The sequence below is a fragment of the Ciconia boyciana genome, chromosome 2 (genome assembly GCF_034638445.1).
Source record: "Ciconia boyciana chromosome 2, ASM3463844v1, whole genome shotgun sequence".
In the NCBI taxonomy this organism is placed as follows: domain Eukaryota; kingdom Metazoa; phylum Chordata; class Aves; order Ciconiiformes; family Ciconiidae; genus Ciconia; species Ciconia boyciana.
This window is the reverse complement of record NC_132935.1, coordinates 1,244,448-1,271,447: the sequence shown is the minus strand read 5'-3', so window position 1 is coordinate 1,271,447 and position 27,000 is coordinate 1,244,448. Positions and strand designations below refer to the sequence as shown.

Genomic DNA, 27,000 nt, shown 5'->3' with positions numbered 1-27,000 from the left:
GCTCCCTGGGCACCTGCACATCCTCACAGGGCACACGCACACAGCCAGGAAAGCTGGCACTGGAGTCATCATCACTTGGCTGTTGCGTACCGCCCAGGCTGGGCGCTGCTGTGGCTTTGTCCGGCGCTTGCAGCGCAACCCCACGGCACTCCCCGTTTGCTCAGTGTTCACACTGTGCAACTTGCGCCTCGGCCTTGGACTCTGGCATTGCGACGCACCATGTGCGCCTACGGCTAGAAATGCCACCTGCCTCCCCTTTCCACAGGCCACTCTCAGCATGGCCCTGGCTCCTAATGATCCAAATGATCAGCTGAAGTGACCTGCGCAAGGTATCGAGAGCAGCAAGGGGAAACGAGGGAGGAAATTCAGCCCCAAACCAGCAATGCTGAATGCTTCCTGGTGATTCATCCTGGGTTTATTTTTATAAAGGCTGACTGAGGCCTCTACCCTGGGAAAAAGGTGAGTGCAAACACCCTTAGCACAGGCTAGTCGGACAGGATGCCGCTCAGACCTTCATTCCAACCCAGAAATGCAGGTCACCCCCATCTCAAGGCCTTTCTTTTTATGAAGGAGACAAGGAAGGGAAATATCCCCAAGTCTCACAACACGTCACTCCGGAGAAGTTGCACTTGGCAGAGAACAAACATCATCCAGTCTGCACTCTCGATCTTTATTAGTTACAGTTTCAGAGGGGATACAGTTTTGCTTCTAGATCTTGTTGAAAGCAGCAATGTCAACGCTCTGCACCTGAAAGAGAACAAAAGCAGCAGCTAAGATCACCAAGGTGTTTTCAGACATTCACAACAAAGAACGCACTCCCGTCGGGGATTTCTTCACAGCATGGGCTAGCAATGCTCAAACAGATCAAGCACGGCCCAGGTCTCTCAGGCCAGGTCCCCGACTGTGGTAAGAGGACTTTTAAGGACTGTTATTTAATATTCCTTGCAACATCAGTCACAACAGGACACTGCACTGTGCTAGTTACTGCGCACAAATCTTTATAGACAGTCCAGCCTACGAAGAACATCACATTAGGAGTTTCTAGCAACATTAAGATTAAAGTTCCTGATTTACTCTAAATATAAACAAAAGAATAGGCAAAGATCATCAATAAAAACAGATATCTGGCCTGCTGCTCTCCCAACAGCGAGACTGGGAACATTACTGAGCTTGCATATTACCTGGCACAGGGCTGGAGCTCCTGCTATCATTTCCATGGAAGGAGGAAGGATGGGGATGGAGACATCTCCAGCCCCAGCCACTAAGGTTAAACATTTGTGTGTCTGCCCCGGTGCTGCCCAGGCTAAGTGTAAAAGCAGGGGTTCCCCAAAGTAACAGTCAGTGGGGGCTGGATGAGCAGCAAGAGTCTGCAAAATGGCTCTACAAAATATCTGCAAGGTATCTGCATCAGCCAGCCTTAAAAAAAAAAAATATATTTCAACATACTATACAAGTGTCTCAGCAGGCAGACACCATCAATTCCACGTGGTTTTCTTTTAAAAATCCAAGCTTGCCAAAATCTGCAAATGAACCTTAGTTAAAAATTACCCCGCAGGTCAGGCAGCACCCAGCATTACGCAGCTCGCTGAAAGACTTACGTAGTCTTCAAACTTGGTGATCTCCTCCTCCAGGATGTCTGTCCCGACTTTGTCATCCTCCACTACGCACTGGATTTGGAGCTTCTTAATGCCATAGCCTACTGGGACCAGCTTGGAAGCTCCCCACACCAGTCCATCCATGTGGATGGACCGGACGCACTCCTCCATCTTCACCATGTCAGTCTCATCATCCCACTGCAAAAGCGTGAAGTATGAACTTTAGTGTTTTTCTAGAGATCACCATTAGCCCCAAGAGGTATCCAGCGACTTAAAAATTCAACACTACTCCTCTCGGGACATTTCAGCTGATCCAAGTTGCCCCCTTTCTTGGCTACTATTTTCACCAGAATTCACTGATGGGTTAAGCCAAGCTGAATCGGACTTTGCAGCAATGCTGCATAGCACGTTGTTTCCATTCTACCTATAGGCACTGCAGATGCAAGGGGGATTCTTCCTGCAGCAACACAACCACTTTGGAGCGCTCACTTTAAAGGGACTTTTACCAAGGGCATCTCTCAGAGCACTAGGCAGCCCAGAGTTTTTCTTCTACCAAGACAATTTGACAAAGACAGGTTTATTCCCATCTTTAGGGCATTTATTACCTGTCTTTTCTTCAAAGAAAAGGGCTAGTCCTGGTCAGGAGAACCTCAAATAACAACCTGCACTTGCCACGGTGCAAGGATCAGGGCAGCAGTGCAAAGGCTACAGATCTCAGCTGCAATATCCCACCTCGCTCTGACCCCTTGGTTTGGAAATCTGCAGGTCCTATCTTCACCGGTCCACTCAGATGTGCAAGTGAGAGGATTTACAGCCCCCTGCAGCACAAGACATACGGCTTCACGCAGGAGCAATCCCACTTCAGTTACTCACTGGCTTCACATCCAGAAGGATAGAAGACTTGGCAATAAGACCCGGTTTCTTGGCCTTCTTCTCTGCGTACTGACGCAGTCTCTCCTCTCGGACTTTGGCAGCCTCTTGGTCTTCCTCTTCATCATCACTACCAAAAAGGTCAATGTCATCATCGTCATCTTCCTCTGCAGCAGCTGGTTCAACTTTCTTTGCTGGTGAAGCAGGTGGGAGTTCCACTTTCTTGGAGGGAACACTGAATGGTTCCACTTTCTTCATTGGGGTGATGCGCATTCAAGTTTGCATTAAGGAAAAAGGGGAGAAGATTAAACTGAAGTTGAATCAGAGCAGCGCTCAGGAGAAGCTCAGGAACAGAAGTCTACATTGCTCAAGACAGTGAACATGGCCCACACCATGTGATTTTTGTGAAGAATCAGCTATCGGCCATCAAAATAGGACATTCGACCATATGGACCTTTGAATGGGCCCAGCATGGCCGCACTTATATTCCTAGAGCAAAAACCATCATGTAGCCAAGAGCTGATCCTTCTCCTAAGGGCTCAGGATATCTAGCCCATAAAAGTCTGGGTGGGACAGCAGCTGGGAACGCAACCAAGCGTCTTCCCCTAGCAGCCTACACATTCTGTAGGCTTACTGCAGAGACCACCAGCACCACTGGTAGCATGTCTTCCACCCTTACAACAAGAATCAATCAAATTGGTGCCACGCATTCAGCTCCCACATTAAATTAAATACATTCTTTTAGGGGACATTTGTTTAAAAAAAAGCATCACCAATTATGCTTATCTATTGTAATGAAGTGGCATTGTACCTGGTGTGTGCTAAGAAACTCACAGCACCGTGGGCTACATGCTAATCAAGTATACATTAACTCCAAACTTCTACAGATCTGCACCAGCTCTCCCTAGCTAAAATCTCTAACGTAGCTTCTTTGCTGGTCTTAGGGCAGAACACTCCTCGCTACACATACTATTTGGGAAAGATAATGAGGCAGGTGCCAAAACTGCTGGAAAAGCTGCAAACTCATCCTAACTATGAGCCTATCTCCATCCTCAGTAGACAACCAGGAGACCTCGGAAATAACCTGGCACCTTGTGACTGTGAAGCATTTAAGAACAGCACTTTGCCAAGGCTCACCTGGGTTGGAGGAACCGGTGAGGGCTGGTGGGAGGTAGATGACTTTTCCAGAGCATTCAGGCGGCTTTCCAACTTGAAGATGGCCATCTGAAGGTCTGCAACAACTGCGAGAAGAGGGAGGGAGGGGGAAAAGAACCTTATCTTGTAGGCTCTGCATCAGCTCTCAAGTCAGGACAAATTTGCTTCTGCTCAAAGTGGGCTTTAAAAAAAAAAAACAGTTTCCCCAGTCAGAGGGAAGCCTGCAAAGCTCTGATCAAGATACTGGCATGTGCTCACCTGGTGACAGACAAAGTCAGTAAGGGATACAACCCACAGAAGCAGGACCCCATCCAGTTTTGCTTTCATGCCAGAAGGTTCTCCTACTTACCACTGCGAAGGTTTTGATTTTCTACCTCCAGGTGAGAAATTCTGGAAAGGAGTTCATTTTGGTCACCAGCAGGCCCAGAAGAGGTTGTGCTTGCACTCTGCAACAAGGAAAACCGAGATGAAAACAAATCTGTTCGCCTACTCCAAAGCTCAGTGGTTCAGTGAAGCAAAGCACAGTCATGCCTTCAGGGAAGAAGAAAATTTGAGAGCTAATCTAAGACCAAGGACATTTTCTCTAAAGGTTTTATAAAAATAATGTACTAGCTCTATAGAATGAAGCATGGAACGTATCTCAAGAAATTTCAGCTGGCACTGATGAGCAAAGGATAAAGTCATCCTTTGCAGTCTCAGATCACAGACTGCCACTAAACACACAAAAAGGTTTGAAAATTTCATGCTAAACCCCTTAAATGGGGCAGCTGGTCTCCTCTTACAGACAAAATGAGGCACAGAGCACAGAAGTGACCTGCCTAACGTCACCCAGCAAGTCACTGTGAAAGCTGGAAAGAGATCCCGGCATTTCTATACTCCCACCTTTCACAGTCCAGCCTTTAATTCCTCTCAAAACCACTTAAACCTACTTTAACACATCCTGAGGGAGCAATTATACCAATCCAGCTTCAGAAGTATTTAACAGCAAAAAAGAGCTTTCATTTTTTAAGAAGGCCCTTATCTACAAATTCAAATCAGCAAAGGGAAAGAAAATAACAGGCCTTCACGCTTTGCTTCAAGTGTCATTTATAACTGAATGCAACAATAGAGGAAATAATTTATACTCTTTCAAGTGCACCCTGCATATAATTATAACATGGTTCTCTGTTGCAGCTGACACGCTTCTGAGATCTCAGCAGTCACAAGATGGAGAGAGGGAAATACAGGGGTTAAGATGAGGAATATGTGGCACACAGAAAGGAGGTCTGGGAGATGCCTGGCCCTGGGAGACACAAGGAGCAGTGCGAGCTGCCCCTAGCAGGACGTTCAAAGAGACCCTTCCCCGCCCACCCAAAAAGGGGCAGGGGCCAGAGGTCAAAAGCACCATGAAATCAATCTCCAACGCAGCCTTTGCAGTGGATGCAGGCTCAGGAAAGTGAGTGCAGAGCTGGGAGACCTAAATGCCCTGCTGTAAGATCCTCTCATATAGGTTGAGCTACGACCACGTGCCAAAGGACAAATGCTTCTCATCGTTAAGGAAGGAGAAGTTGGCCCATCTCTCCAAGGCAGGGCTGTCCTTGCCCTACAACCTCCTCTCAAATCCTACAACCTGCTCCATCCGTGCGCAGGTGACTTACAGTTGAGCGGCCTGACTGCCTCTTGTGACGGGCAGAAGGAGCTTCTTTGCTACGAGGAACTGTCTTCTGCTGCAAAGGGCAAAAGGTTTGGGGGACGTTTGGTTCAACAGGGAAGATAGAAAAGGATTTCACTCATGCTGGAAGAGGCAGTTCAAGTGCAGGAAGCAGATCCACATGCAGGACAAATCGTCAGGCAACGAGATACAGCCTCACACCAACTACACACCGCACAGAAACATTTATCCATGAACTCTGCCACCTTCTTGCTAAACATCTTAGTGCCTGCAGAAAGGTCATGCAGCTGGCTGGCAGAACTAGACTGAGATGTCAATCTAGTTCTAGATGTCAATCATGGTCTCAGTCATCTCCCCACCTGTAAAATCAGAGGAAGAGGTGCATGCCTTACTGCGGCATGCACCGCAATCTCCACTAGCTCTCCTGTCATGAGATAAAATCTAATACCTGACAGATGCAGAAACACAGACAAAGTTACCAAGACTCTTAACAAGTCCCCAGTTACCACTAATGCAACTCTCCTAGAGAGGAGTAAACACCAGTCTGCACTAACAACTTGAGGAGACCCCTGCATGGGCTTCCATCCTCACATGCACCACCAGAACAGAGGCTGCTAGCCACGGTGGGCTCATCACACCAGGCTAGCCCTAGCCTTATACACCAAGGACGAAAATGAAACCTAAGATGAACTCGTTGCCTGACCTCTTCCTGTTCTAGTTACACCATCAGGGCCGAGGTCTAAGTTAATTCAGTGAAAAGTGAATTCTGGCAATAGTCACATCCATCCCCGCCCCTTGAAAAAGCATTTCTGGTTTAGACTCATGATCAAACACAGAAGCTATCTCACCTGCAAAGAGATAAACAGCTGGGATCTTTTCCAAAAGCAGCCTGCTGATTCAGCTAAGCAGCAAGCACCACATATATTTGGCAGGTTGAAGCCCTAGTTACATTTTCAAGCCAAATGCTGACACATTTCAGCAGGGTCTGCGTTTGCCCTGGTGACTGGCTATCCTGCGCACGACCGTTGATGTTCAAGACACTGCAAGACTGCTACGGCTATTCGGCGCTGCAGAACAGCCTGCTTTTAAACCCTGGCTCTCATGTTTAGTGGAAGCATTTTCCACAGAAGCCAACTGTACCTCCACATTTCTCTTCCCTGTTAGTAATAACCCCTCAAAGATGAAAAATTCAAATTGAGGCAGTACCATCTACCTTGACACTTGTCAGTTGCCATCCTGGAGTCTCACACAGAATAGGTGAGCACTGCTCCTCCCTGTAGTCCCACAGGAAAAACATCTACAGCTTGGCAGGAGGCCTCCAGCTCAAGACAAACCTGCCAGCCTTGTGTGGTTGTTATCATTTAGGGGAAGAGTTTGAGAAAATCGCTGCCATTTGCCCCAAAAACGCTGTAGCTATGGCTTGCAACAGCAAGGTGAGAGGACTTCGAAACACTCTGCTCTGCATGAAGCTGTTCTCAACAAGGAAGAGCATGGAAAAATGCCATTTTGTTATTTCAACAGACCTTTTGAGTAGTATAAAATACTAGGATACAAATCTAGCTGGATACTCCTGTCCGGTGCTGTTTCTAAAGCTTTGCATAGCACCCAGGGAACTGCGCAAAGCAGAGCTCTACAATGCACAAATTCCTTCCCTTTTCAGCCTTCCTTTGCCAGCTTACGTTGAGCCTGCAGGTGAGATGACGTTAAGGTTGCAACTACAGATAATGAAGCCCAGAGGAGAGTCAGCATTCTCAGTGGGGCGTTTAAGTATGCGCTTGCCATCAGTATGCGGTAATACAGGTAGCACAGGCGCTCGAGGAGCTGCAGCACAGGTATCTGGGTGGCTCCGTGGGGAGTCGTCTCACCTCCAGGATTTCTCAGCTGCAAGTTGCTACTGAGGTCTCTGCGGAAATGGCAAGACTGGTTAAGAACCTGGATGCACCTACAGGTTAAACGCTCACAAGATTCATGTGAATAGTTCAGTGTTGTGCACCTGGACGAACGGATTCATCATATTACATGAGCTAAGCTAATCCTAAACCAGAACTCACTTGCTCCTCCGTGCTGTATTTTTCCCGCCTGTTTAAAAAGGAGGTTTACAACACAAAGGGGGCTGACAGTGCTCACAGACGTGGCACAGCAAAGTATTTAAATCAACACATCGTGGAATTCAGACATTTGTTAGTCCTGGGCAACCCCAGGGCAAGGTGAGCCTGAGCACAGCCATCTTTTGCTGGCAAGAAGAGAGGGTTGCCTGCCCCAAGCTCAGGCAAACAAGAGATTAAAGGTCTTCACAAACCAGGCCAGCTGTCCTTTGGGAACCTGTAACCTGTGTAAAGCACGGGCTAAGAGGCACAATGCTGAACCAAGTTCCCAATTCTGGGAGGTGGCCGAGCCACACTTTCAGAAATTGTGGGAAAAGTTGCCTTTATGAGACTGTGGGCTTTCCCCTGAGGTGAGGATTTTTCAAGCTTTTAGAGACGTGGTCACCAACCTAAGCTACACACTACCTACAGTGTGTTTTTTCCGTCTGCGCAGCCAAGCACTATTTCCTCTTCTGACTCAACTATGCCAAGAGGCAGCTCGACATGAGTGTTTGTGAATTTTATCAAGGACAGTAATTCAAAATCCCAAAGGTGGGGAGTTCCAGAGCATCACCTCAGTCATTTCCTGTGCATTGTCTTAAAACCTTTGTTTTTTCTAAGCTTAAACCATAGTTTTTGTGTTGAACCCACATTAGTGATACACTGACCAGTGCTGCAACCTATTCAAAATATTTTGCATAGCAGAAGCACTCAGCAAGCCTGGAACTGCACCAAGGACTGCATATAAATTTAATTATCCAAGCAAATGAAAACCCTGGGACTTCTTGCTTATGAAGGGTAGAAAATAGAATCTAGCCTCAGCCTCAAAGGGCTTTCAACATCTGTCTCTCTCTAAAGTTTGACTAAAACATACTTTAAAAATCAGAAATGAGAACACTGACTAAAGAAGAAGAAAAAAAATCGGCAAAAGTTACACTTCTCCATATTAGCTGAAAGAAATCTGTCTGGACAACTACAGGTAAAATCTCTTCCCTTGGTACGTCAGGCCCAACCAACGGACACAGCCAGAAAGCTGGCACTTCCCTCACTACAAGAAGTATCTGGAGGTATCAACCCTCTTCCCTTAATTTGAGTTAACCAGTTACAAAGAACAGCATGCAGATTTTACAAGCACGGTTACAGATGGGATGTGTAGGTTTTCCAGTCCAGAGCTCACAAAGCACTCATAGCTTCATCCAAAAAAATAAACCTATTTTGTGCATGCAGAGATACAACACCCTTCCCCCTCAGGTTGGTCTACCTGAGCTCTGGAAACATGAAAAGTTTAGCCATGGTCAGAGACACAAAACTGAACTGTGAGGAAATGATGTTGAAGAACTGGAAGAGACTTTCCCCCTCCTAAGACCAGCAGGATGGATCCTGGCTGATTTCCTACAGAAGATACGACTGCTCCCTGCACACAGATGCGTTTCTGAATGTGGCCTCTAAACACTTTAGCAAGATCAGAAGTTTTCTGGGAGTTTTTCTTGTTTGAAACCCACACGCAGGAAAGGCACAAATACAGAGCCTTTGTAAGAGGGAGCTTGGGCAGAGAGGGGAATAACAGAGCTTCAGACTTCCACACCAGCCGCCTACCCAGCGCCATCCCTTTCATTACAGGCTGTGGGAAGGGTGTAGGAAGTGAGAGTTCAGTCACCCGCTCTGTTGGACTTGCTTATGATCTCAGGGCAAGTCAATCCTTTCCATGCCTCAGGTCCTCAGCTGTAACATCTCTCACCACCTGCAGTCTCAATGCCACCAGCTGCAGTACTGCACATATTAACAACTTTATATCTAGGAAAACATTAGCGATCAAGCAGATGTCAACTGGAGAGATTGTTTAAAGCAGAGATGACCATGCAAAGCAGGATGAAAGGTATGTGCAAACAAATGTTTCCAGCATCAGAGCTTTGTACCCTCCTTCGGGAGGTACAAACCACTGCCTCAACCTTTCTAATGCTCATTCACACATTTCAGAACAACACTATCCAGCTGAAGCAGATCTGAAACCAGCTTTGGCCGAATTTCACAGCAAAAGAAAGGCACTAATTTTCCCTCTTCCCATCTTATAAGAGCCAACTCTTCACTTGCTACATCTTTAGACTCCTAACAAGAACTCTGTGTTCAGGTGGAAGGAAAGACTAAATCCTGACTACAAAAAACATGCTTCGCTATTGTTCTATAGATCACACAGTATAAATTTGGCTTTCTGAAACATAAAACCAAAGTTTAAGCGTGTTCTAAAGTCAAGCCTGCTCTATGGCACAGCTGTCCGATATCAATGATGACCCTTCAAAAATGCAAGCTACAAAAGCTGATGTTTCAGACTTGTTTCTCAACAGCTCAGTAACTCACACATTAACACAGAAGATCCGACCATGGTTTACCGCTTCAGGTTCCAAGGCAGAGATGTGGCAATGTGTGGAAAAACTAAAAAGGTGAGCTCTCCGGGGTATCGTATAAACCAGGGTAAGGAATGGTCAGTCAAATGGGATTACAAAACAGTAAGGAGGTCACCGTTGCCACGTGCTCTACTTATCCAAGCAGCTGCATACTTTGAGAGCAGAATGGCAGCTATAGGTTAAATTACCACGGCATGTCCCTGACAGCAATGTGGATTAGGGTGCACAACGCTTTCCCTAATAGTCATGCAGTAACGCAAAGTTTTTCCTTCAAGCCTTCACTGGAGAGTCTCTGTCCACTTCTTGCAACACCCCAGATTCCAGTTTTAAGGCCCTATGGCTCAGTCCTGACCTTAAATCCTCAAGCCCACCAAGCTTTCTTCACAGGAACAAAAAAAATCCAGCAGGTGAATTTTTATATTCAGCACCAACTCCAACAAGTGCCACAGGGGTGCAAAGGACTTTATATTCTCAAATTTCTCTTCTGGCTTTGGTCTGGTGCTTTGTCAGTTCTCCCAGTCTTCCCCATGACAGGACCTGGACAATCCAAACTTGCATGCTTCTCACAAAAAGCAGCTCTCTAACAGGAGTCACAGGCCAGGGCAAGAAACTCCTCATGTTTGGCAAACCACAGACCATCGAGCAAGATGAGAACATGCCTTCAGGGTAGACCAGCAGCACTGCCAGGTGATTTGTATTTAGGTTTCCTGCCCCTACTCACCACATCCAGTCTCTGCTCCTGAAGGAGGCAGGTCTTGGAGGAAGCAGCTGATGCTAGACCTTGCCCAGTTTGAAAAAGTCTTTCCAAAGTCATTAAACACTGTGCAAAAAGTTCTCCAACCCTGTCTGGGATGGGGGCTCATTTCCCCACATGCTTGCCTCACTGAAGACCAAACTAAAAGTCTTCGACAGGGGCTGATAAGTCTCTACTGAAAGCCCAAATGTTGTTTCAGATCTGTACTTAAATGAGCCAGTTCAGGAGGAAAATATTCCCTAAGCTGTTGGCTGAAATACTGATGCTGAAGTGAGAAACTCACATTAGAAAACTTTCAAGTATTTTCCTCCTCAACATGTTTTGGTTTGTTTTTAATATTACTAAGATGTCCCAACTTCCCAGTGATTCCCATGCTGTATTCAGGACCACTGAATCTAACCAAAGCAAATTTAATCCTCTCCCACTATCCTTTCATCAAATTTGCCCTGCTCTTCCTGCATCCACTTCCAAGTTTCCAGTGCAGTACTGAGTATCTTGGATAGCTCCCATGAGCGGTCGCAGAAGTTGCTTTTGTAGTGTCGAGTTCAACAGGCTCAGCGAGACCACCATGGGGAAAGCAATTAGCCTAACTCCTTCGCATTCACCCCAAATGTATGGCTCCTTTCTGCTTGTGTTGAGGAATATGAAGTATTCCCCTTGAGAAAGGCTCAATTCCCGGTTATTGTACTAATCTAAATAGAAACTGAGGGTGGTAAATACCCCAAAAGGGAGTTATGAGGCCAAATCAATATAAAGGATGGATACCCTCAGATGGAAGGTATGTACAGGTGTGTAGTAGTCCCGCTGCAGAGGTAAGAAATCAAGACACATGGGCTGTATTCTGTGAATTTTCTTCACTCATGAAACCAGTCCACCTTATTAGTTTAAGAACTCAGCTTCCTATTGAAAAATTAAGAGTTTTAACAGTGCTGTCTGTACATATCGGCACAAAAACGCCTCCAGAAAGGATGTGACTGAACTTCTACAGGATGGTCCAGACTTAGAGCTAGTAGCCAAGCTGAATTCCCTAGATGCAGCAGATGGAAGATAGCCATTTTTTTGCACATACCCTAACTGAAAGCAAAACAGGAAAGAGAAGGTGGCAGCCCAGTGTACCCCAAGAGAGACATACATACTCCTGCTGGCAGCTCAGTGCTTTGCTACTCAGCAAGGTTATTTTAACAGTGACTCATAACTTGTTAGATAAGGCTTGTGGGAACAAACTCTAGCATTCCACCAGGAGAAAAAGTAAAGAAATGCACAGCTGGAGACTTTTAACCCAAATCCAGTTAGTTTTAAAAAGCACTGCAGGCTAGCAAGCAGGTAAGCAGCATGCACTCTAGTAGCAACGGTGCTCTTGATCAGATGGAGCTATGCTGGTGGTACACAGCGCTGCACACCTTAGTCTTCTCCTCTAACTTAAAAATAAGTAGCCACACAATCTATGAAGTGGTCACAGCGGAGTTCTGTGAGATGCACCACAGCTAAAAATGGTTGCAGGTAGCCAGCTGGTGAGAGAGCTTGGGTACTCACTCCGGCCAGCGATTTCTGGATATTCTCCCTGGCTCTGGCAATGTCGCGTAGGATCGTGCTGGCTCCGTTCTCCTGCAAACAGTGCAGAAAGAACCAAGATTTTTTTTAAAAGAAATTAAACATGGGAAACTGGTCAGGGAAGTTAAAAAAAAGAGGGTAAGAGTGGGGGAGGGTTCCTTCCAATGATTCAGCAAGTAGTGCAAAATTAGCTGCAAGGAGGATTGGTTCTAAATCAGGCAGCACCGACTGCAATCCCTGGTCACATCAGGCCACGTGTCCAGAAGATCATCGAGTCAAGAGCTTTGAAATTCTCTGCTATTACCCTGAATAGTCTGGACAGCTGCCAGTCAGGCAGAGGGCTGGAGTCACTTCAGTACTCCTTAAAGAACAATTGTTAGGGAGCTCTTTGTCGTGGTATTACCTGTCATCGTATTCAGGCAAGAAGTGACAGCCCTAACTGAAGTCTTCTATGCAGAGGTATGACCCAGAGTACAGCAGCACAAGTTTCCCCCCCCACCCATGCTCCTGCTGCCGTGCCTTCGCCTGGATTTGAAGATTCCCCTCCTAGGGCACAAATTCAGTTTCCATGATCCATTCACTCCTTGCCTCTCCCAGACTGCAACCCCACAAGCAAGATCTGAGACATAAAACTGCCCACAAGCCCAAAACCCCATGTCAAATAGACCATAGAAGAGCAACAGCCTGGACACATTGGTATCCACGTGTCCAGGCACATGTGGATACCACTTCCAGGTTGCAGGAAGGTTTTAAGGAGCATGGATCTTTTTCCTTAGTGGAGAAGTGACTGATAAACTGCTGCAGAATCTCCCCCAGAGCCTTCACACCACCTCTCAAAGGCAGAACTTCTTCACTGGAAGCTCCTTACGTGGCATGGAGTAGTCTAACTGTTCTTCTAAGAGCACTGCAGAGGTTTGCACTTTAACATCGCCTTCAAGCGCTTATCTATAGCTTCTAATTTTTATGCACGTCCTAGGTGCTGTGCCACAACTATACTAGCATGGGCAGCAGGAATAGACAGAGTGTGCCTAGAAGCTATTACTTAAGCAAAAAGCTTCCCCTTAAACGCTTGCAAGACAGCCATTTAAAACTCTAAGCAGCTTTCTACATAACCAACCAAATGCATAAGCAGTTAACAGCTCTTTACATGGCAGGAAGAGGTTACAATAGCTCTGTAGCTTTAAATAGCAATAATTTCGGGCTAATATTTAAGCCTGAACTACTTCAGCTCAGGTGTGCTGCAGCAGCACCATGCTTCCCCTCCACCTGCTCCCCCCAACTCACCAGTACTGTGATGCAGTCTTCTGCAGGAGCACACTGAATATTTCAAGGGATAGAAAGACAGGCACATAATTCCTGGTCTCTTTGGAGCCACAGTGCCTCTCTTCAAACATCAAGCATCTCATATATACCCAGTATATCCCTTGCCAAGGAAAGCTTAGCTGCTCCAAAACCACATCTTCCCTGGCTGAATGGGGACAGATCAATTCTTCGCCCAGCATACCGCCCAGCCCAGTCAACAGAATCGCAGCTCTTGGGGCTTCACAGCTCAAACTGTGCCCCCAATAGATCACAGATCCATCCGTGCTCTGCCATAGCAGCCTGAAAAGATTAGGAGCAACTGCTGCAACCTGTAACTGGTTCGCCTGTTGTTACAAGGGTGTCTGATCTCACAGTACACTGGTGGTACTCGAGAAATTCTTCACAGTCCACCGAAGATGGTCTTTCAAAAGGCAAAAGGGGTCATAACTGGGGGTAGGCTTAAGGAGCTCCAGAGAAGACTCTCTCACTTGGAAAAAAGCAGCGCCCAGAGTGGAAATAATACAGAAATGCACGGCTAGGTGGATCGTGTCCTCTCACACGTTCTGTACTACCTCTTAAAGCTCCAGCACTCTGCTAAACCCCATCTGAGAACAAGCATTACCTGCTGGTGTGAAGAGCTGCTAACTGGCCCGTTCATCTGCTCATAGTATCTTCTCTCAGCATCGTCGTACTTGTATTTCTCAAACCAGATCTTCTCATGCAAAAAGTAGTCGACTGCCATTTTTCTGCAGAAAGGAAAAAAAAACCACCCACAAATTGAGTTCCTAAAAGTATTTAAGGTTAGCAGCTTGCAATGAGCTTGTCAGAAGAGCATTTTCTTCCCCCATAGAGCTGTGCCTGCAGCATTCTGCTCGACGGTTTCCCCTCCGGTGGAAAGCTTTAAGTAAACAGGATCCTATTAAGAAAGCAGGGCAGTCTAATCACCCACCCGTCTGCCTGGCCTGACCTGCATTTAGTGAGAGGACACCAAGTGGGGACAGAATAAATCAGCTGATCTGTACCTTCTTCCACAAAAAAGCTTTCAGAGCAGGGTTTTCTAGATCATGCTAGACACATGGGAATCTGCTGCTAAGGAAGATGTCTTGTGTATGAGAATCAAAAAGGGAATAATGCTTTTAATTCTTAAGATGCCTTGCCACGATGAAACCAAAGACGGAAGAATACGCAGCTCCAAGCAGCACATGCCACACTACAGCGCGCCAACGAGGGAGCACTCTGTATGAGACAAGCAACTCCTGACACTACAGCTCACGAACTTAAACGCATTTCAGTCTTCCTTGAACACGACTCAACTGTGTTGACAGCAACTGTTGGCTGTCTTAGGCTAGTACATGTGTCTACCTGGTCACGCCATGCTTCACTAGGTGCACCACCAAATCCTCCTGTAAGGAACAGCCTGGCACATCATACCGCCTGACACCGACCAGCCTCCAGAAATCCAGATACACACACGATTTACAACGGCACCACAGTTAACTGCACACGTGCCCTTTTGGAAGCTGCTGCAACTGTTTAGAAATTAAAATCATCAGCGATGCAACACTTGCAAGGGACAGATACCTGTCACTACAAGGAGGAACAGCATAAAACATCCTAACACTGCTGTGAAATGGTGTTATCCTTCTTCAGTCCAGCAGCTTCCAAAGGTTGTTTAATTTCTTAACTTGAAGGCAAACGATGCAGCGCTTGCAACAGTAAGAGAAGAGGATGTGCCCTTATTTCAAGCCACAGGACAGCTACAGAGCCAACATCAGTTGGAGAGGGTGGCAAGAGCAGGGATAGAGCATTACAACGAAACCACACCGTTACCAGGTTCCACCACACAACGTGAAGAAAGCAACTAATAGCAACCCGCAAACCCTTTCCTTATCAGCTCAAAACCCCGCAGCTCTCCAGTAAAACATTTCCATGGAAGCCAACAGATGAGTCTGTTGTAAAACAAGCACCCTTCTCCTCTACCCATTCAGAAGAGACCAGAGGCCACCATACCATACAGGTCGTCTACACTGAAGCTATTCCCAGCACTCAACCCTCCAAGACCCTGCTTGAGCTGCCAACCAGTATCATTAATACAGAATCCCAGTTACCAACAAACTTATGCCACATATTTTACAATGACACATGAACTTTCCCAGGGAAGGGTGACCAAATAGCTAGTTCTGTCCAACTAAAGAGAAAATTATCCCAAGTAAGACAGGGGGAAAGGCATGTGTGCTCTAAAGCTTGTCTGTAACCCCCTGTATCACTTGACATAAAGATCATAAAACTTTCGAACAAATCCTAAGAAACTCAAGGATCAAAAGTGTCAAAAATAAGGACTGATGCTCCAAGAGCCTTTTTTCCAAGGAGGTCAGTCACTGCAAAATAACATCTAAGCACTGGCCTTCGGACAGGATCCCAGAGCATTACAGTCCTCCGTGCAGCAGACTTCAGGCAGTCATATATAAAAGCACATTTTTAAACACAGAAAGCGTGGTATCATACTGCACCTCATCCAGGACTTAAAAAGAAGCCTTTAAATGTTTGACTGTCTGTAAACCAATTTATAACTGCAAGTTACAGCTATGAAGGTCATCTACAATTTGAGAACGCACTCTTCCTGCCCAGCTACACACATGCACATCAAACAAGCTATAATCCAGCTAGCCCTGTCCCAAAATGAACAGCAGCTTCCAGACCAAATGGTCTAACAAATTAGAAAAGCAATCTTCTCCCGCAATGAAGCAAATACAGCACATGCTCACGCCAGACTGATGCCCTAAATTGTATTTCACTGTTGTCCCCAAGCCTTCGCCAAGCTGGATGCTGGTAGTGCCGCTCAAATGTAGTCATGACCATAGAGCTCAATAACCAGCCTATGTGCTCTGCAAGAGAATTGGAGATAACAGCTTCTACTGAAGGACCTTGCAGTATTTTAACAGAAATAACACAGCAAATAACCACCACTAATTTCTCAAATTCAAAGACGAAACACTGCATCCTCTGCTGTCTCAGCAGGCCTGTTTAAAACATGTGATTACTCCCTCCAACTTCTCACTTTTACGGCTTTTTGTATGTAATAGGAATACCAGAAGGGGCACAGCCCCGGGCTTCCCCCATGTAAAGAGGGGGTCAAACCTAGCTCACTTACCAGCCCTGACTTTAAAAGCTTAACCTCTGGCACCACGCAAATACCACCTTTAGCCATCAGCACTCATCGGAAGGGGGTTCTTTGAAGGAGTTTCCCCCAGTTACCCTGCCCACGAACAGGCTCCCTGGCTCAGGAGCAGTGTCTCCCTACAGTTGCATGCACGCTCGGTCCTGCAGACACAAAGGATGCCCGTCTTCTACACATGCAAATTCTTTCAGCTCAATCCTGACCCGGCAGTTTTGCATGTGTGAGTGTTACCCCAGAATAAACTTCTCCTACTTCGTTTCTGGCGCAGGTACGCTTGAAGCATAAGCAGCTGGTTGGGAGGGTTTTACTACTGTGGATTCCTGCATTCCCGTACTCTCTCCCGCTCTTGACATCTTCAGAGCCTCGGCTGCATAGTATCGTGACTCGGCACTGTCATATGTCAGCTTATTAAGCCACACAGTTTCACTGTCCTCATGCAGAAAAAAGCAGGTAGGCGGAGGTTGCTCAGCATCACTGGGAAGCAGAGAGTCAGTGGCAATTTCCACAGGTTTGATGGCCACTTGCTTTCCAACGTTGTGGTTCTTCCTGTCCTCATCGTGGTTCTTCAATGCTTCGGGGCAGCCACGGTGCTGCTGTCTGACTTTGCCCGACGGATGACCATCAAACATGTTCTCGTAGAAGCTCTTCTCAGCATCGTCATAGAGAGGTTTCTCTAACCACACCTCCGACATGAGAGCCTGCAAGCTTGAAATGTGCGGCTTACCATTTACTGTCTGGTGTACAGAGCCAGGCAAACTGGTAACGAAGGAAGTAGCAGAATCAGCAACAACATCTGGAGCTAAGCTTGGCGTAGCAGGAGTAGGCAGGGCTGTAACATAGCCCTCATCCGGCGTTCTCAGCCCAACGTTGCCAGCATTTGACCACACAGACGGGATAGTTAGGACATTTGGAGGAACAAAGAACTGAGATTTTTCAATAAACACCTCCTCAGCCTTATCAAAGTCAAACTTGTTGACCCAGACATCCTGAACAACATGGTGACATGCAGACAGATTACCATGGGAGCAGGGCAGGGCTGCTGAAAGCATCCTTGGCTTAGGAACATCTTGGACAGCTTTTGACCTGGCCACTAAAGGGGACTGCTCAGCAGTTAGTGCAGTCTCAGGTGCCTCCTCATTCTGACAATCCACTATTTTTTTCCTGTACACGCTCTCAGCGTGATCATAGAAAGGCTTGTCAAACCACACATGGTCAGCTAACAAACCAGTCAGAATAGAGTCTAACTTGGAGGCCACATTTTTGGGTTTTGGAGAACGCTTCCGTTTCCTTTGTTTCTTTCCATTCCTTGCTCTCTTCAGGTCTCCCTTGAATTCATTTTCAACAGAGTCGTCATTGCAGACTCCGTTTACAGCCTCTACCTCCGGGCACTCCTCAGGGGCCGCAGCAGCTAGCATCGCTTCTCTTTCGTAATGCAGTCTCTCTGCTTCATCGTATTTGTGCTTGTCTACCCACACTTTTTCTACTGGGCAGGGAGGCTTCCTTGTCCTCATCTTCCAAAGAGTGGCAGCATTAAAAGATAAGCACAACAATGTAGTTGCAGCAAAACTAAATAAAGCAAGGGCATGCATCAGACTTTCGTAATTTCTTAAGTAATACAAGAGTATCAAAAGCTATCATGCCATTATTAATCATGGTAAAGAGCCTAAGCATTTAGTTTGATTTTTCCTTTGTTATAAATTTTAATTCAAAGAAATTAAACTGCCTAAACACGTCCAGTTTCTGAAGTCAAAACAACCTTCCTCCTAAAATACTTCTGCTGTTCTGACAAGTATTCTGCACATTACTATTTATAAATAAAAGCACTGGCTGAAAGCACTTCAAATTTCACTTCTGAAGACAGCTGGCAGGAAAAAAAAAAGGATGAGGTTTTGTTCAAATCCCTGGTAATGTCTAAGATATTCTTCCAAGTTAGTAGATTAGTCCTTAACTACTTGTTAGGTATTCTCAACTAGGCACTGTTTTGGGAAGACAGGCTAAAGAAAGATGCCCCAGTTCTTGAGTATCTTTAGAGGTCATTGCTCACGCCTATTTGTGTTTTCCTACTAAAAAGCCAGCAGAGGGAGCTGAGTGAAAAACTATGACTCAGTTTTGGTTTAAAACCCTAGTTCCTGGCAAATTAAAATTGACCAAAAGCTGGAGATCTCATGATTAATTTAGCTTATCAAAAAGATCTGCTATTGAAATGAAAAATATTGCATCTGTTTTGTGTCTTCCTGCCCTAGTCATACTTTACTGGAGAAAAAAATAATCAAGCAGCTCCCAGTATGTGTAGATTACTGGAAATGGTATAGGAAATACCTTTCCAAGTACAGAATTTACCATACTGCTCAAATATCTAATGGGTAGGTAACTACCTCTCTGCCAAACACTCCGTGGTCAGATCCCTAGAGTTAAAAAAAAAGGTCCGAAATTAAATACCTGTAAGCCAGCTGTCTCTTTAGCTACCGACAGCTGCAAGTTTTATAGCTACAAATTTATCTGTGACAGGTTGCCAAATAAAATTCACATACAGCTGAAATATCCTCCAGACTTCAGCTGATGGCTTACAGTTCCAACCATTCCTGGAAGATTTTACAAGCCTCAAGTCCAGGGCTTGACAGACCAGTAAAAATAAACCATTATTACAAGTAAACACTTTTGCCTTTTTCAACTTTCAGTTTAAATTTATATAGTTTAAAATATTAAAGCAAGGTAATACTATATTTTAATTCTAAAAATTACTAGGAAAAGCAAAAGTAGATATTTTTCTTCCTGGAGCTGTGAAACTGCTCCTTCACCAGCTGCTGAAAACACTATGATACAACTAAAAACATTTAAAAATATCTAAATTGACACTTATTTTCAAGTCTTTATTTTACTTTACACTCTTCTCTTGCCTTTTACACCAGTTATGGAGCACTAAAACACTTCTTACTACAGACAACTAGAAATAAACCAGTGCTTTCAATAAACATTAATCTACTTGTTACTATCAACATCAAAACCACCCCAGCTGGAAGCATACGCATTGCAAGGTAGGAGCAATGCTACGAGTAAGCAGAAACTCGGGTTTGCTCATCAGGATAAGCTCTGCTACTACAGCTTCCACAGCATTCTCATCAAGCAGTGAAAAATGACATCACATGTATCATGCGGACAAAAGACAAGCCAGTGCCACTAAAGAGCCCACACAAGTTATTTTGAGGATCAAGGATATGCTCCTGCTGTAAAAAAAAAAAAACAGCCACTGAGGCAGCCTCATACTCCTGATTGTCTCAGCTGCTGGACAATTAATTTAAGATATTTTTATATTCTTACATGGCAAACAGCATGTCCCTTAAAAAAATAATCTTTACAGGAGACGCCAATTTAAATGGGATTCTTGGAGGGTAACATCAAAGACAAGGCAACATCTGCTAGAGCAATACCTGCATTTCAGTCATCTGGCAGACTGGAAAAGGATTAAGTGATGCAAATTAAAAGTGTTGCGCACAAAGGCACTGCTTTGCGGTGCACACGTTCTACAATAACGGCCATCCGGATCTAGTGCAGTAACCTGCCAGCACAAAATCCACGGGAAAAGCAGAGTGCACAACTGAAAATACATAGGTAGGACGTGCAAAAGGGTGAATGCAATACATTTGAATTTTTATGTTACTTAGGTCAATAAAGACTGCTAAACAGATCATCAGATTTCTGCATTTGCCTGACATGCTCTACTTGGCTCTACATTCAGATTCAAGTTAGCCCAAGGAAAAATCATAGTCTATAGCCTTCAAGGAGATCCTTTATTGAGAATACTTCATCAACCCAGTGCAGGTGGTGTTATACTCAGAGGTTACGACTTCAACTATTTCAGGAAGATTCTCTAGTGGGTGTAACAAGAAACCCGGACGTGACTCAATACAGCTCAAACTGTCACACCTTTAAATATTTAATTTGCATTACAACCATTAACAATTCATATAGAAAGAGCACAACCATTTGACAAAAACAAAACTAAAATTTGCGGTTTAGTATTGGTTTTTTTTAATTATAGGTTGATTTTGCTCAAGTCCTTAACCAGCTTCAAGCACTGGAGTTGCAGCCCCCACATCGCTCATCTCAAGGGTGAGGTGCATTATTGAGGACTCCAACTATCAGGAGGTTCTCTCGAATCAAAGACCTGTCTTGAATCAAAGTGAAACATGGGTGAATTTAATAAACCAACCTGTAAAGATACACTTCTTTCCAGTGGAAATCAGAAAACCGTGCAATAAGCTGTCTAGTAATAAGTATCAGATCAGTGCCTATATTCCCCTGGTTTTCCAGAAACTGCAAAACCCACATGATAACTAGAGAATACTTACTTTTTTAGCTCCTATGATAGCATTAAGAAAAAAAGATAAAGTTAGAGAAAGCTTCCAGTTCTAGAGATGCAGCAGCTACTCAGCAAGGACAGAGAATGACAACAGCCAAATGTATTACCATATAGTTAACTCCCCCCATACATAATACATTTAATTAAGCTTACAGCTGGTTAACTCTCCAGAACTACATTACCTTCATCAACCAACACCACAGACACTCAGTTACTTTTAATTTTAAATAACAAGCCATAAAAAAATACACATATCTAAAAGGATCTACCCATCATGACAGGGAACCAGCTAGAGAGGCTCCCAACCTGCCATACCAATACCGTAGCTGGTGCAAAAGTGACACTCAGGTCCCCCAGTTTCAGGTAACTAAACACCAATAGCAAATACTTGAAAGAAATCTGAAAATGTAACAATTATAATGTCAAATAATGAATTCACATAATTGTAGTTATTTCTACCAGAAGTTAGCGATCTGTACAACATTCTAAGAACGGGACAGAAATAAAACACTAGCGCCAATACTCAGGCTATTAATTTTTCAGGAAAAGCATCAATATGACACGTGAACACCTGCAGTAGAATTTAAGACTTAAGAATTTAAGAACCATACCTATGAGGCTACACTTACGAAGCCTGACGAGACACAGCCTCTCATGTCACCCATTCAACATTACATGTAAAAAAGGGTATTTCTGCAAGGAAGCCACACAAACCCCCAAGCCAAAGTGACCACAAATGTTCCCCATCAAATCTGGCTGACAGGAATTCAAGTGCTGTTTTTGTTACGAAGATTATTACCAGGGAAAATAATCCTAAAGGGAAATTACCACAACAAGGGGCAATATCATTTTCCCCCAAAACAAGTCCAAGATACTTGCAACATCTATTTGTTTCCATGAGGGGCCAAACCTTAGGTTCAGTTATGATAAAGACCAGATTTTCAATGAACTAAAGTTTACAAACACAAGCAAAAATTTTTTTTAAAAAAGTCATTTCTACTCTGTGTTCCTAAATTTTCCCAGAGGAACATGGGAAAAGGCATATACAAGGATTTTAATACACAAACCATCACCTTAGCTGGCACAGACAGCCCGATGAGAGATGTGAGCTGCAGACCATTAACACCAGACCAGAGCACTACCAGTTCTCCCAGCATACAAATTTACTCCAGACAAAACAGGAGCTCACAATCCAGCTTCAGCCAAGTCTGCCAAAGCACAGTACGAAGAGTGAAGGGAGTAGACCTGATCTGACAGTCTGGAAGGACAAATTCACCTCTTCAAAGGTTTTGAAAGAAATTTAAACCGACCTGGAGTTCTTAAGAGCCTGCACCATACACCATGCTGCTCACAGGCTGGTCTGAGGCAGCTAAGATTTACCACTGCACCAAACCACAGCCTGCATGGTTGTTTCAATGCTTTCCACCTGGTATTCTCAACTACTCATTTCACCTCCTCCCACAGAAAGTTTTACAATTAAAAGTAAATATAATGAAGTAGTTGTATGTAAAAAAGTAGTTGTATGAACACTCTCCACTGGGAAAAATCAGAGCACGGAAACTAGAGCTCAGTCTGCACACTCAGAACCAAGCTGGCAGCTCAGAAGGTCTCTCCCCCAAAACACTCCCGAGAGCACATTCATCTGCTGCCTAGTAACATTTTTCAGAAGCAAAGCAGTTTTTCATTTAACTAGCAGGTTTTTAGCACGAAGATCAATTAATACTTTGAGACAGAGGCAGCAAACTTTTCATTAAAAATGCTTAAGAAACACAAATCTGTGACTGGAGTAGAAAAATGTAAGAAGGGCTCTTACTGCACGCACCAGAGACTAGCTCCTGCATACCCAGGACAATTTTGTTTTTCCAGTGACGGTGCAGACAATCTATCAGGTGCTTCACAAAGCATAAAGCCACTGGAAAGGCAAATGTTGTTATTAATATTTATCGATGCCAAATAAGCAAATAGTCCCAAGCAACAAAAAAATCACAGGTCAATGTTTAGGCCTCCCATGGACCACTACAGAGGGCTTACAAAAACCTGAAAGAAGAATTTTTAATCATAGCTACTGCTTCAGAGCTTTGTGCTTGGTGCTGTCTTGTCACCACTTCCTGGGTACTTCAAGCCAGAACAAATCTGTACAGTACTTCCAGCGCTGCAGGAAAATGCATAAAGTTAAAAATAGGCAATGAAAAGGTCTCTATTGTTCTGTAAATCCCAAATAAGCTTTGGACTTCAGCTATTTGGCCGCATTATCCCTTTAAGCCTAACTACTTTTTAAAAAGTCAGTAAAACAAAAGCATACAATACATTACCCTAAGGCTGTAGCCAAAAAAAGAAAGTTAAGTCAACTCCATTTATTGGTTAATGAAAGCCACTCTTTCTCTTCTGTCTATGAGAAAGTTACATTTCTCCTGAATTGAGAGGCCTATAAAATAAACGTGAGGGGTTTTTTGGGGGGAGTCAGCTTACAATTAAGTTTGTCACAGCCTCCCAGAGACCTCAATTCCATCCTGCACAATTTCTTGCACTGGAATTGAACTGATTTTAATTTCAGTTGTGTGCCAGGCTGACCTGTCAGCTCCCAACAAGGCACAGCAAGTCAGGCAGCACCACGATTTGAAAGCAGCTCTCCCAAATATAATTTAACAGTTTGATGTGGCTTAAAACATTTCTGATAGACTTGAAAAAGTATCTTTAGATGAGCAAGAGCAGCAAATCTCATCCGTCACCGATTTCTGGTGGGACATGACAGCTGCTTTCTGCAAGCCATAACCAAGAGGGCAAGATTACAGTCATAGTTCAACTCCCTTCTTCAGGGAAGATGTCAAAAAATGGGCATCAGGTGGCACCAGGGGACACAGGGTGATACAGACAGGGCAGCTTCCTGTGGTTCGACTCCAAAAACACCCTACAGACGCAGACCCAAAAGTTAGGCAGGAAAGTCCTGATTTCTGCAGGTCCAAGCAGCAACCAAGCCAATACCCGTTGCTCTTCCCCCAGCCCAGCACTGACGGGTTCTCACTGCAGGAGATTCTATCCCAATCCTCCATCTACATATATGCTTACGTGCCCTGGCACAGCTGATTTTGACTAGGCCAATGTGGTTATATATTTAGTGCTCCTGTCCCTATCGCATGTCACACCAGCCTCCCCACCAGAAGCTCTGGAACACTCATCCCAGCAGCAGCCAGAAAAATAAATGCCAGAAAACGCAGAAAGGGCCCATTTGATGTCAGAGAGAGCAGAGAGAGGAGCAAGGCGGCCCACGGGCACCAGTCTGTTCCTTTCTACAGCCTCAGACCGGCACCTGAGCTATGCCACACTCAAGACATCTGCACTGCCCACGCCTTCCTAGTGAAATGCTTCGCCTCTTCCCAAAACTGCTACTGCTGCAGTCCTGCACAAAAGTAAGAGCCATTTCAGCTAGGCATTTGGACACCAGTTAGACACAGCTGCCTCGTACCTACCTGCTCTACAGCAAAGGAAAGGCATCAACCCTGCCCCACCTCCTGATTTTTTCTTTTTGGTGATTCAGAGTTAAAAGAACCCAGACTGGTTTCACACCAGAGAGTCTGATAGCCTCTTGCAGCTGAAGGGAGCAAATCCACCCTCTCCTCAACACTGGCGCTGGCATTGAGTCAATATAGCTAAAGCAAAAAAAAATATTAATGCTTGTGTAGTATTGCTCTTCTGCTGGTTTAGCTCCATAAATTGGCTCTTCTTCAACTCACGGTGGCTCAAAGCAGCAGGACACAGAGTCAGGAAAGGGACCGCTTTCATTGCCTTTGCCATAATACGAAGCTCCACACTAACCTTTAGCCAGGGAAACGATGGCTCCCAACCTTGATCACCTAAAAATGCAACTCCTTGCTCCAAGCAAGAACGCTGATGATTGCTAATGAAGAGATAATCAAGGACATGGGAAATCGGCAGTAGGGAAAGACAGGAAAGAAGTCACCTTCACAAGAAAAAGCAAAGTAGTTGAAAAAAACCAGCTTAGGTGAAGAGAAAAAAGGCATACCTGCAAGGTCAGGGAGAAAGAGGGCACACCTAGAAAAGGAGAGGAAAGAATTACAGCTATACAGCCAAGCACAGTTATTTTCTCCTCCATACTGAGCCTGACAGGATTGTGAACATCAGATTACAATCAATTCCAAAACATCAATGATCTAGATGTGAAAGAACAAATCCATATTGATTTTGGTGAACACCGGGAGGGGAAGCGGGGAGGAATGACAAACCATAGCAGCCTCAGCAACTTTAGCTACCGCTGTAATCCTTCACAAACCCCTAGACAGCACATTAGCAGCCTCTGCACAACCACTCCTCCCCAGCTCTGCCCATTTCCTAAATATAGTTTTGAAACAGATATTTCCCGAGTGAGCTGTCATTCAGACAAAAAGGAAAAGCAGAAAGAGCAGGACAGGCTACCAGAGGCACTGCTAAGGTTACAGAGGGGGTGAGAACAGCAAGAGAGGCGAGATGAGCAAAGCCCAGGTGCACCCACAGAGCAAAGGCAGGACGACAGGGAGGCCTAACATTACAGGGCTCCCAGCTCCACACCAAGTTTGGAGAGACAGCTAAGGGTGCTGAGCCACGGGCTGGATTAGGCCGCCGCTTCAGTTACAGAGAGCTGCCAGCTGCTCTGTGCTAGGTCAGGGCAGCAGCTCAAGTTTCCCTTTGCAGTAAGCGACTCGACAAGAAACCCTTGCCAAGATGAGGAATGGGGAAAAGAGCAGACCCCCGAGGCACTCGGAGCTGCTGGGGACAGGGGGTCCCCTAAACTCCCCTTCCTACCAGGGCAGGAATTGCACTGACCCCGAGACTTGAAGGGGTGAAGCTCCATGTAGCAGGGGTATCCCTACAATCAGCACTCCAAAAGAGAAGGAACCTGCGCCCCTCCCAAAAGGTGCACAGGTTTAGGGAGACCTCCAGCATCGGCCCACCCAGCTCTTACACCAGGTAACAGGGTGCTCTTGCAACCACCTACCTAGAACCTGCGAAGGGGAAGCGGACCCCACACAGAGGGGAGAATCCTACAACCCCCCTTTGGCCTGAGAGTGGAAAAGGGATCTCACAGATAATAAGGGCCCCCCACAACCTCCTTTCCTAGGGTGTGAGGGGAGAAGAGACCCCACAGGGAATGGGGGGGCCTCCCACAACCCCTTTCCCAGACCTATTAAGAGGAAAGGGACCTAAGAGATTGTGGGGAGCATGGGGAGTGTATCACCACACTATTCCCTGGGACTTAGCACGGGGAAAAAGTAATCCCAAAGAGCAAGGGCATCCTAAGCCTTCTGCTTCAGGATTCTGGGGGCGGGGGGAAGGGACACCACAGATAATGGAGGGTGACCACCCCCATTCCCGAGGCCATGAAGAGGAAGGGACCACACAGACGACGGAGGAACCCCACAACCTCCCTTCTCTGAGACTGTAATGGGGGAAGAGACTCCCACATATAATGAGAATCCCCCACAACTCCCCCCTTCCCGCCACTGTGAAGGAAGGGGACCCACTGACAACGAGGAACCCCCAAATACCCCTTCCCCTGGCCTATGAGCAGGAAAGGACCCCACAAATAACAGGGGGGTGATCATAAACTCCTTCCTGGGGACTGTGACAGAAAAAAGGGTCCCCACGGATCGTGAGGAGCCCTCACAACCCCTTCTCCTGGCCCCTGAGCAGGAAAGGAGCCCCACGAGGGGCTCCCACACCTCCCATCCCAGGGCTGTAAAAGGAGCAAGGGACCCCCTAGAGACCCCCGAAACTCCCATTACTGAGGCCCACGGGGGGTGGGGGATGAAGGACCCCACGGAGCGGGGAGCCCGCCCGGCGGGCCGGTGAGGGGGGCAGCACTCACCGGCAGCGCTGGGCCCGGGCAGGCCGCAGGCGGCTTCGCTCCGCTCGGCCTTCACCAGGCAAAGGGAGGCGCCGCGCGCCGCGCGGGGGGGTGTGGGGGCGGCGCGGACCACGCGCGGCGGGGGAGGGGGGGGAAAAGAACGGCCGCGCGGAGGGAGACAACGCGGCGCACTCACAACGCGGGACTCCTCCCCCCCTCCCCTTCCCCACTATGGAACAGCCGGGTAAGGTGGGGGGGG

At 45.9% G+C, this 27,000-nt stretch overlaps 2 protein-coding genes across 5 annotated transcripts; both read right to left on the bottom strand.

The window, feature by feature from the left end:
* Window positions 1-649: 649 nt before the first annotated feature.
* On the bottom strand, window positions 650-26,905 carry LOC140647323 (elongation factor 1-delta-like). Of its 4 annotated transcripts, XM_072851795.1 has the most exons (9): window positions 26,763-26,866; window positions 24,924-24,952; window positions 13,987-14,110; window positions 12,045-12,116; window positions 3,970-4,066; window positions 3,603-3,706; window positions 2,469-2,717; window positions 1,599-1,793; window positions 650-747 (listed from the first exon to the last, which is right to left on the bottom strand). In XM_072851795.1, the coding sequence occupies exons 3-9, from the start codon at window positions 14,104-14,106 to the stop codon at window positions 709-711; spliced, it is 876 nt and encodes a 291-aa protein (XP_072707896.1). In that variant the 5' UTR covers window positions 14,107-14,110; window positions 24,924-24,952; window positions 26,763-26,866; the 3' UTR covers window positions 650-708. The 4 variants fall into 4 exon arrangements, with proteins under 4 accessions (XP_072707896.1, XP_072707895.1, XP_072707898.1 ...); XM_072851794.1 differs by lacking the exon at window positions 24,924-24,952 and having other exon boundaries at window positions 26,763-26,905; XM_072851797.1 differs by lacking the exon at window positions 12,045-12,116.
* LOC140647322 (uncharacterized) lies at window positions 16,227-20,153 on the bottom strand. The gene is made up of 2 exons (XM_072851793.1): window positions 19,971-20,153; window positions 16,227-18,053 (listed from the first exon to the last, which is right to left on the bottom strand). Exons 1-2 carry the CDS (start codon window positions 19,983-19,985, stop codon window positions 16,791-16,793), a joined length of 1,278 nt encoding a protein of 425 aa, XP_072707894.1. The 5' UTR covers window positions 19,986-20,153; the 3' UTR covers window positions 16,227-16,790.
* Window positions 26,906-27,000: the final 95 nt, after the last annotated feature.

Coding starts and splice junctions, on each gene's coding strand:
- LOC140647323 (XM_072851794.1), bottom strand. CDS start 14,106: ATGGCAGTCGACTACTTTTTGCATGAGAAGATCTGGTTTGAGAAATAC. Junction 12,117..13,986: donor GCAGCTCTTCACACCAGCAG/GTAATGCTTGTT, acceptor CACTGTTTGCAG/GAGAACGGAGCCAGCACGAT. Junction 2,718..3,602: donor CACCGGTTCCTCCAACCCAG/GTGAGCCTTGGC, acceptor ACCCCAATGAAG/AAAGTGGAACCATTCAGTGT.